General features: G+C 44.3%; 1 protein-coding gene across 2 annotated transcripts; it reads right to left on the bottom strand.

Moving 5' to 3' along the window:
• Positions 1-1243: 1243 nt before the first annotated feature.
• Ccdc160 (coiled-coil domain containing 160) lies at positions 1244-10959 on the bottom strand. Of its 2 annotated transcripts, none has more exons than XM_057760182.1 (2): positions 10910-10959; positions 1244-2546 (listed from the first exon to the last, which is right to left on the bottom strand). In XM_057760182.1, exon 2 carries the CDS (start codon positions 2520-2522, stop codon positions 1557-1559), a length of 966 nt encoding a protein of 321 aa, XP_057616165.1. In that variant the 5' UTR covers positions 2523-2546; positions 10910-10959; the 3' UTR covers positions 1244-1556. The 2 variants fall into 2 exon arrangements, with proteins under 2 accessions (XP_057616165.1, XP_057616164.1); XM_057760181.1 differs by lacking the exon at positions 10910-10959 and adding an exon at positions 9167-9356.
• Between the last annotated feature and the right edge of the window lie 409 nt (positions 10960-11368).

Genomic DNA, 11368 nt, shown 5'->3' with positions numbered 1-11368 from the left:
TACTCTAAATGCTTGTACTTAGAGCCACAGAGAAGTGCACTCCTCACCATCCGAATGCAGAGTTAAGGAGCCCAGTCCCAATGGATACATCTAGAAAAACAACTCCTGAACCTAAGGCTCAGGGCACATTTTGCAAGAGGGGGCAGAAAGATTGTAAGAGCCAGAGGATTGGGGAGTTTTCTGTGAGACTGGGTCTCCTAGGAATGTTAGAATCTACACCCATTAAGTCTCACCAACATGATTGCTTAAACACGAGCTGAACAAGGACAACAGGAATAGACAAAGCAAGATGGACCGGGGAATGCTCAGGAGACCTTAGCTCTATACAAAGAACTACAGCAAACTAAGGATGCTCAGAGTGGGAGAAATAGTTTTGGGAAGAGCAAACCAACTGGTTATCCAAAACCCAAAGCATTTGAAACATACATACAAGTACCATTAAACAGACTAAGCAGGGTATATTTAGGAATATGCCTGCATGTGCATACGTACATATGTGCTTATGGGTATGTCATAACAATGATTGAAGAAAGAGGCCGTGAATTTGAGAGAAAACAAGACGGGCCCATGCTAGTGGGTTTAGAGGGAGAAAAAGAAATGATGGTATTATATTATAATCTCAAAAAATATCATGCAAGTAAGTGTCTGGTTGCCAGAAATCTTGATGGCCAACACCCACCAGCACAAAGACTCAACTGGGCCTTTATTTCCACAAAGGCCACAAGCAGCACAGTTTCACTCTTTGTAGATACAAAGCAAATTGGCACTTTCTAGGCCCCTTCCAGGGGTGGGTGACCACCTAAATCAAGCCAGCACACTAGAAGTTTGTCTAGATGGCATCTAACACCTTCCACAGCAAAACTAGCTCAGTGACAGAAGACAGGCAAGGAGCTTGGAGAATGAACTATGTAAACAAAGCGCCCCTTGCTGGCCAGCCTAAGAAAATGCAGGAGCCATGGCTGAGGCAGGCCCTGTTTAAGCAAAGGTCAGAACAGGGACTCTAATCATCTTGTAGTCTATGGGAACTGTGTCCAAGCCCAAGGAAAAAGCACGGGGCAATCAGCAGGGGAGACTGTGTTCCCGAGATGTTTACATGGGTCTGATTAAGGTTAGACCCCAAAGAAAGCAGATGCCTTTTTGTCCGGCTGAGTTTGACCAGGCAACTACAAAACTCACAGGCGTGTTTTATGCTGATACGTGTAAACAAGATTTTATTATTCACACTGCTTACCACAGATGGGAGAACATTCATGTGCCAAGGACATGGCTAACAAGATCATACAATGAGGCTGATGACTTGGGTTCATCCATGATTTGGTAAATCCGTTTGTGTTTTTGTCCTTGTTTTGTTTTAGTAATATTATATAGGCACCCATATAAAAGAGATTTCAGAAGTTTCCATTCGGATTCTCAAAACGAAAGAGAACACAGACGCTTCAAAGTTAACATGACTCACCGCAAAGACTGTATGCTATCAAGTACACAAAGACATAGTACGATAAACATCGATTTGGCTCAATGGCTTGCCCAGTGAAAGGCTTTCTCCCCCCTTATGTTTAAAGATCATTCCCAGTAAAGTGGTCAGCAGTACGCGATGACCTTACCACAGAAGCCACGTGTCTTCCAAGCAACTCCAGGGCTCTGCTGTTCTTCGCTCGCAGGCTCTTCTCAGCTCTCAGCTCACTCTTGATGGCACCCAGCTCTACGTGGATCTTTTCCATTTCCAGCTCATAAAACAACTTCATCTCTTCTCTGAGGAGCGCTGTGCTGAGTTCAGTTTGACGCTTCAGTTTCTTGACAGAGTCTTTCAAGTCTCTGTTCTCTAGATTCAGCCTGTACATGACTTCTTTGGCTTGCTGGAGCTCTTTGGTTAAGTTTTTTACGTTTGTCGCTTTTTCAGTCAGGTCGTTTTTTAAAGCTTGCAGTTCCCAGTCATTCTTTGAAGCAGCTGTTTCTTGGAAACTGACATATCTCCTCGAGGTTTCCTTTCGAGAATTCAAAAGTTCTTTTTCGGCATTTTCAAAATCCTCTTCGATCTCCCGGCATTTGAGGTTAAGTTCTCCCAGCTCTTCATTCAGGAGGTGCAGGCGGAGTTTGGGAGGCATTGCTTCGGTCCATTTCTTCTTGCTGACTTGTGCTGCCGCTGACAATTCCTTCTCAGTCCACGCAGAGGCGCTCTCCCTGTTGTGAGAACTTTCCTTGGTAGCACCGTCCAGATCGAGAAAGTCCCAGAAGACAGAATTTGCATTTGCTACATTCTTTGATGCGTTTATCCTTGTCTCTCTTAAATTGGGGTCTTGGTCTCTTTCCGCTATCTGGGAATAATAGTCCTTCCTCGTACATTTATTTCCTTCTTGAGCATTTCTACTGGAAAAGTTAGAAACTCTCCCCATCCTCCAGGATTTGTCTGAAGATGTTTCTTCAGAGAAAGACGGAAGAGGAGCAGCATCTTCTAGGACACCATGCTCATTTAAAACAGGAGTTAACTTATTGTCTTTCCAGTGCTTTCGTCTAGCATCCATTTCGTTGGGCACCACTTTGATTTCCTGAAAAACAAAATTGAAAACCAATCCAAATTATCTCCATGGTTAGCCCAGTTGTAGAAAGAACTAAGAAGGCTGGTTGTACCTAAAGGCGCCTGGACATTTGAGGGTCAGCTCGCCTCAAACTAATAGAGTGACTTGGATCTTGTTTGTAAATGAAAAGGGCTAATGGAGCTAAGGTCTGTGAACACCTGCACCTCGAAAATTCTTCCATCCCATGAAACAGAATCAATAAATGAAATATTTCATTATTCTTTGTAGACGATTCTGTGGTAAGGCAGCTGTGTGCACGAAAACAGACTGCTTTACAGTAATAAAGAGGTTATTTGGGAATTACTAGGCAAATATTGGTAAGACCCTTTCCTTCGATGTGCCTTCCTTGTGCCTCGTCCTCTCCGGCAGAACTACTGTTTGTTCACTCCTTAAGTGATTGAAACTTCAAGGCTTGCTGCAACGTGATTTGCTTCTGGTCCAGTGGAGCAGGCCGACTTCCTCGTGACTAACTCTACCAAGTGCTTTTCTGCTTTGACCTAAGAATTCCTGCTAGTCCAGTCTTAGACTTTGCCTTTAGGAAAGCCTGCCAAGCATATAGAATTCTCTGTTTGGAGAGCGATTTTATAATGAGCTGCCAGATCAACCATTGAAAATATTAATGCTGGTGGCTGGAGAGATGGCTCAGAGGAATAGAGCACTGGCTGCTCTTTCAGAGGTCCTGAGTTCAATTCCCAGCAACCACATGGTGGCTCACAACAATCTGTAATAAGATCTGGTGTCCTCTTCAGGAACCTATATACATAATAAATAAAAATCTTTAAAAAAATATTAATGCTATTAAAGGTGTTTTTCTTATGCAGTCTCTGAGTATATTTTTTTAGGTGAAAACCTAGCCTACAAAATCACAACCGGCATCCAAGTTTATAAACATTAAAGGGCAATTCCTGCTGGTGTGGTAGGGAGCAGACACTTTATAACCCTAGCATTCCCAAGAGGTACAGGCACAAGGACCAGGCGTTCAAGGCCAGTTTTAACTACACATAGACTTTGAGATCAGCCTGACCTTCATGAGATCCTCGTCTCAAAAAACAAACAACGCACCCCCCAAAAGGCTAGTTAATCAGGGCTGGAGTGTAGCTCAGTGACAGAGTGTTTATTTAGTATGCAACAAATCTGGGGGTCCAATCCCAGAGCACAGTGACAAACCCAGACAAGAAATTTAGGGTGTACACTGGCCAGAATCATGGTTTCCCTCTAGAAATACTCTTTTCTGACTTCTCTTACTCTTGGTCACAGTCCAGCATCTACGATATGCCTGTCCTGGAATAATGGAATGATGATCAGAATCTTGGGCTCTCTCCTTTTTAGAAAGATGAACATGAGTGATTCAAACAGGCGACGGTAAGCATGAGGGAAGGGACTACTGATACGAGAGGAAAGAGAGAAGGGTTAGCTTGTTTGCCACATCTTTCAAAAATCACAATTTTACCAGAGAATTTTGGAAAAAAAAAAAAGCTTGCCATGGTAGCAAGGGTAGAGAGACAGAGAGAGAGATGACTGACTACTGCCTACCTGTTTTCACCTAATTCTGCCTGACAATGGCGGTGGGATGGGTTGGGAAAGAGGCCAGCTGTGCCCAGTGAAGGAGAGGCCACTCACTTTATACCTGGACACGCAAGCAGGGAAACATCTAAGACAGAGGTCGGGGTACGGATAAAAGTTAATGTAGAAAAGTCTTCATTAATAATTTTAATGTTGCGGGGGCTGGAGAGATGACTCAGTACTGACTGCTCTTCCAGAGGACCCGGGGTTCAATTCCCAGCACCCACATGACAGCTCACAACTGTTTCTACCTTCAATTCCATGGGCTCTGACACCCTCACACAGACTTATATGCAACCAAAAAACAAAATCACATAGAATAAAAAATAATTTTAACGTTGCTTCTCAGATGCATACACACACACACTCTTTCAGTTTACCCTATTTTTCTTCCTCATGCCTCTGTAGAATTTCCTGAGTGTCTAGAAGGATTTATCTTTCAATGGATCGTAGAAATCCAGTATTCTATCCAAGGACCTGGAGGAGTTCATTGATTAAATAACTGTGTTCAGAGAAACTGAGTGACCTGAGCAAGGCCACGTAGCCTGTAGTCATAAAACTGAGATCCTGTCTCCCAGGTCAGTGCTTGTTCTGAAAACCCCCTTTCTTCATCCACTAGGTGTCATTCCGCAGACTGAAAGAACAGACTCCATTGTCTGAAGAGCTTAGGTTATCCTTTAAGGAGGAGAGAGAAAAGCTGGATGGGGGAGGGGAAGGGAGAAAGAAAGGTCTGAAAGGCTCCCCAGCATTCCTCTCCCCAGGCTTCCGCGGGCAGGGTCAAAGGGTCTCCTAGATGCTCCCTTTTCTCTTTCATTGGCAAGACAGCCTTTCAGGACTTGTTCCCACGTTTCCTTAGAGCTGAAGGCTGTCAGCAGCCCTGTCTTCAGGGCTGTTTGCTTTTACTGCAGAGCAAATGTGTCAGGAGGATTTTGAGCAAGGACAAGGAATATGCTTTAAAAATAAATGACATCCCCCACCCCTCCCTGGCCCGGCAGCCATTTTGTTCCTAATCAACTCCACGAGGTAATTTTCCTCAGCAGAACGGGAAACCATTACTGAAAGTACAAGCATGGCCTTCCAGCTGGGAGCGTGCACGTTTGCTCCTGTGTCTACTCAACTATACATTGAACTTTGAAGGACCCAAGAGAAATGAAAAATTAGAAGAATCCAGTCAGAATGCAGACGGGGGGGGGGGGGGGAGAAGTCACGACAAAAATAACATTTGAGGTCGCCTACAAAAATTATTCCCTGGAAGGCCTTAGGAAGACACTGCTATATTATACAACTGCACCTACGTTTCTGTCTGGTACGGATTAATAATGAGCTTCTGATAATTCCAGCTAGTGTCCCACCTGAAAATGCCTACCATTTATCCACTGGGGACTATTTCGTGTGGGGGCACTTTTGTGCAGTAAGGGATGGCTTGCCTCAATTTTATATATATGTATTTTCAAAACGATTCGATTCGTCACTTAATGGCAGCTCTTCCTTGAAAAATGCATATGGGATATTGTCTGATTTCTTTCCCGAGCATATGTTAACCTCTGTACGTAAGACTTGTGTTAAAGATGTCTTAAGTGAACCAAGAGGAGAAGCTTCTAGAGTAGTATCACTTGAAGTCGAGAATTCTACAAATAATATAAGCTGATGGTGGTGGCGCACGCCTTTCATCCCAGTCCTCGAGAGACAGAGGCAGATGGATCTCTGTGAGTTCGAGGCCAGCCTAGACTACAGAGTGAGTTCCAGGACAGCCAAGGCTGTTACACAGAGAAACCCTGTCTTGAAAAACAAACAAACAAACAAACAAAGCTATAAAAAAGTTTTGGAATCGCCGACAAAACAAACTGAGAGTGAATTAATAACCTAATGTGAGGCAACACAATATTAATGTTGAGGACAGAGCCGGGAGTGATTATTTATTAAGACTCTCAGATTTATCATTGAACTGAAAGTACGAGGGGGAAGTATTTCTACCTTTGTAAGGCTTCAGAAAATGATACGCTACTGTTTATTGGGAAAGAAGAAATCAATAAAACCACTTCTCTTTCATGTTCAAGGTCAGGCCCAGGGGAGGAATCTTCCATTAAGGTGCACAGGAAACTTAATTATTTGTTTTCTAAAATATTTGTATTTGAAATCATATGCTTTGGGAAAGTTCCTGACACAACCCCAATATGGTTTTTGTCCCTCGCTTGTGTTATCCCATTTACATTAGGAAATGGTTTCAAATTTTCAGAACTCTCTTTGTCTAAACATAGGTCTCTTTGTGATCGCAGCTGTTTGGCTTGGCATAGGTAGGTGGGGGTTACTGGTAAGCAGTTTGGGAGGATGTCAGAGGCTTTTGCTCATCTCACTAAGGTCCCTCCTTCTCAAGTTATGTAAACTTGGAGTGATGGTTGGTAAAGTTCACCCCACACACACACATACACCCATGCTGAGCAACTTCTGTCACTACTCGGCCCCTCAACTTCCCTCAACTGACTTTCCTGGCTGGAGAGATGGCTCCACAGTTAAGAGCACTGGCTGCTACTCCATAGGACCTGGGTTCGATTCCCAACACCCACAAGGCAGCTCACAACTCCAGTTCCAGGGGATCCATTGTACGTGGTACACATGTCTGTGCATGCGGGCAAAATACCCATACATACAAAACGAATAAATCTTTAAAAAATGCCTCAGCTTTCAGTCATCCCTCAGGGATCATTAGGTGAAAACAAAGGAGCCCTTTAGCCCAGAGAACACCCTCTCTTTAGTTTTGGTGGTTTCCACTCTTTCGACCCTCGGAAAAACTGCTCAGCCAAAATAGTAAAAGAAAATGTTACTCGGCTAGGCATGGCAGCACACATTTTTAATCTCAGCACACAGGAGGCAGGGGAAGGCGGATCTCTGTGAGTTCGAGGCCAACCTGGTCTACAGCCTGAGTTAAGGCCAGTCAGGGCTAAAGAGTGAGACTCTGCCTTGGGGGAAAAAAATTAAGCATTGCAACAATTTTCTATTTTCATTGCTTCCAGACAGGAAAGAGAGACAATTTTGACCTACTTCCTCTAGGATACCTTCTCGTTCCCCACCCTCTTTTACTAGTTGTAGGAAATCACTTAATAACAAAATGAAGATCCAAGTGAACTGCGTGCCGGCCAAGGGGATCTCTATGTTTTACTAGCTACTGAAAGCAGACGGAGAGGGGAAAGCTTGAGAAAGGATTAAATAGAGGTTGGGGCAGGAAGCGATGAGAAAAGCCTCCCTATCCTAGGGCTCATCTTTCAGAACTGCTGAAGGCTTGTCTGCGGGGAGCTGCAGAGTCTTCAGACCTAGAACAGAGGTGGTGAAACGACTTCACAGGTGGTTAATAGCAAATGGCCCACCTCAGTACTGTGACCCCTGCCTGACACCAGCACTGTCCTAACCCCAGTAAACCGGGCTCACCGCTAAATCTACATATGCACATTTCCTGGCGTTCCTAGAAGTTGTAATGCTGGCTAGAGGACAGCCTGAGAATTTTCAAGCCAAACTATGAGGAAATTCATTTTTCCACTCTGTACCTGTCTGTCATATTCCTTTAACATGGGCGAGTATTCAGACCCAGAGCCAACCATAATGCTCACTCTGGTATCTGGTAACACTTGATTTTAATGGAATGTTTTTTGTTTTTTGGTTGTTTTTGGTTTTTTTTTTTTTTCTAGAAAAGAAAATCCATAGTCTTCTTCCTAGCTTACAAAGTGTTTTGGATGGCATTTTAGGGCCAGGGTTTTAATTTTTCCCTTGAAGTTTCTTTGGCTTAGCTGAAGTCTTTGGGGCACTTTTCTTTTGAATGTTTATGAGGTTGGCTTGAAAGCGTCCTGACAGTGACTGACGATTCGGTTACAAAGTTGAAGGTTTCTGTTGGGCAAGACTCTGGGCTTCTCAACTCCCAGGATGAGATAACAGCTAGAAGAACTGTACTTACCCTTCCTGAGGTCCAAGGTCTTAGACCGGATGTCACTGGTCTCCTCCAACTTGAGCTGGAAAAAACAGTCCACCCCACCCCACCCCACCCCCCTTGAGCGTAATCAGGAAATATAATTTCAAGAAGGTCCAAACCCGTGCTCATCTCTGAAGTGTGCTTTAAAGTCACACACTTTACACCTAGAATGTCCATGGGTCTATCCGCAGTGTGGGACCAGACAGAAGCAATTTCTTTTTTGAAGTTTTCAGGCAATACAAATGTCAGGTGGGACAAGGACCGCGGTGCCACTGTATTCCTCATAGCGTTGACCACATGAGCCACGGGTGGTGGTGGAGACAGCAGCCACAGTAGCAAAGGGCTGGAGCCTAGGCCTGGATTCCCTCCCTCGGAGTGCAGTTATTTTGTGAAAACACGACAAAGAGAAGTGATCTTGCTTTTTGCTTTGTCTTTCAGGGCCCTATGGGTCAAGGGTTCACTTCCCTGGGCATGTCCTTTTCTATTGTTTGGCCAGTATGGTAAGAGAAACAAGGTGCCATTGAAAACTGGGTACTATGTATGGTTATCAGCCCCAACTCTTTGTTATTTAGTGTGAAATTATTCCTTCTTGAAGAAAAGATATGGAGTCACCTGAGTTCCCAAGGCTTAGACTTTATTACTATGGGAGTCACATTCTTGCGATCAAGCTGTATCTTTGTATGCATAGTTTGAGGAATTTTTTTCTCTGTGAATGGTTAACTGAAACTCCCGCCACCCTTGCTTCTACGGGGAAAAAAAAAAAGGTGACTAGGAACGAGTTGTTGCTAGAGCCCCCACTGCAGGTGACATTTTTCACCTCCCCAGTCCTGATCCTGTAGCTGGCGGGTGAATGGACAGGCTTGACCCCACTTCTTCCACAATCCCTTTTCCCACGCCCTGTTTCTTTTTTTTTTCCCCCCCAAACACTCGCTAGCTCCAGCCTGGGCTCTCAGGAGAGCAAAAAACCCTGCTGCTGGGACTTCCTTGGTTTTCTGCTTTCTTGCTGGGCGAGTCGGGGGTAAAAAGGAGCGCGCCAGGGGCGCCCGGGATGTCCCTTCCACAGACATACCTGAAAGCGCGGGTGCAGTCTGGAGAGCCCTGTCCACTCTTCCCCGAAACCGGCCACCACCGACAGGCGGCAGCCCCTTGTTCAGTGCTAGCCACTGCGACCGGGCCAGGCTGGCCCGGGGCAGAGCCTCTGCAGTGCAGTTCCAGCGCGGGCCGCACTGTTGCCTAGCAACCAGGCGGATGGATTTAAAGGGACCCGGGCACTGAAGGGGCTGGGCTGGCGGGCGCTGAGTACTGCTAGTCAAGGAAGGGAGTCCAGGCCAAGCCAGAGCACTGAGCATGCCCAATAGGGCGGCCACCGTGGTGACTTCAGCCAAGCAAGAAATAGGAAGGCAGGGAGAAGACACTAAGTCAGAATAGGAAGGGTCGAGAAAATGTAAGGCAAGCCCCATCCACCATAGGACTTTTAGAGTGGGTCTGGGAGATGCTCAAGGCTATGTGATCACTGACTGTTGCATAGGGTTAATCCCTAGGTTTCATTTATTAGTTACATGATGCTATGTAGACTTTGCTTTGGAAGATCTAGGTTGGAGTTGGGGTTGCTATTAATGTGTGAGTTGCATCATATCCCCATCCCCATTCCCACGCATGCCCTTGCACAATGGCATAGCCAGAAGTTCTACAATGGACCGATAACTAAGGAATATGGGGGCACTAGATATAGTCATGAGTAATTCTTCAGAAAGTTGGTCTTCTCTTGGACCCAAGAGGGAGAAAAGGAAATTATGACTTTAGAATCTCAAGTGAATAGTGGTTGAAACACATTTTTCAAAGGGACAAGCTAATTTAACAAGACCTAACAAGTGAGTGACTTGGGAACAATACTTAGAGCTGCCTTTCAAAATTTTAAACCTTGAGAACCAGCTCTAACCGGTGTTTGGGAGCTGCCACGGCTGCACTCGGGGGGCAGTTCCCAGGCTGCCTTTTCCTCTTTAGAGAACCAGATTCAACAAGGGAGAGAGGTGGAAGAAGGAAGTGGAGGTCTCCTGTTAATGTGTGTTTTATTGAAGACCCTGACAGAACTGGCCTGTAGGATCCCACAAGCTTCCTGATACTAAATTTTCAAATTGCCCTGGTTTTATCACTGGTTTTCATTATCTCAAAAGGGCTCCACGGAGAAACCCTGTCTCGAAAAACAAAAAAACAAAAACAAAAACAAAAAACAAAAAAAAGGCTCCACTTACTTTTGCTTGCTATGCTAACCATTATTAATATAAGAAAAAGTCTTTCTTAATTGCTCTGTGCTTTAACTTTCTCATTCGAGCAATGGGAGGAATTGTATCTCACTCGTAAGAGTGGACTGAAGGGTGAACAAATAATTTTCTTTTTTTTCTTTGTAAGAAAGCTCTCTTTTAAAATATCTATCTATTTATTTTGTATACAATGTTCTGTCTACATGTATCCCTGCAGGCCAGAAGAGGGCACCAGACCTCATTACAGATGGTTGTGAGCCATCATGTGGTTGCTGGGAATTGAACTCAGGACCTTTGGAAGAGCAGGCAATGCTCTTAACCGCTGAGCCATCTCTCCAGCCCCCCTGAATGAATCATTTTCAAATCCCATGTAAAAGAATGCAACTTTTCCATAATTCCATTACTATCCTGAAATCAAACTACGACTTCACTAGTGGAAAACAGGATGTGGAATCATGATCACGCCAAACTTATTTCAGGTGGAGCTGCAAGTCTCTTAAAGCAATTTAACCTGACTGCTAATTCCTGGGAGAAAGAGCAACACAGATTACCTGGGTCTGCTGAAGGTCTGTTGGAAATGTGATATTCCACGCCTCCGTGTTCTAGAAGTATCAAATGACAAACAGTTAAAAACCACGAGGACAGAAAATTTCAGTTTTCAGTACCACAACTGTCTTGGGTGAATATGAAAATCACAGACCCGTTTACTATCCTCTGCAACCATTCCCAGTGCTGAGACAAGAGGGCATTTATTTGATAATAATAGAATCACAAATCATTCAGTGGAGCCTGATCTTCTCATTTTACCATGTAGGACACAGCAAAACAGGTATTTTTAATTACCCTATTAAACAACTCTAGTTTCAGCAGTCCCAAACCTGAGATACTCCCAGCAATGAATAATATGTTCTCTTATAGGACTATAATGCATATACATAAGTATCTAGACATTAATACAGGCAATGAAAATAATAAATAACATTAGTTATAGCCCACAATTCATATCTCAG

The sequence above is a fragment of the Chionomys nivalis genome, chromosome X (genome assembly GCF_950005125.1).
Source record: "Chionomys nivalis chromosome X, mChiNiv1.1, whole genome shotgun sequence".
NCBI classification, from domain to species: Eukaryota; Metazoa; Chordata; class Mammalia; order Rodentia; family Cricetidae; genus Chionomys; species Chionomys nivalis.
This window is presented reverse-complemented; position numbering and strand designations above follow the sequence as displayed.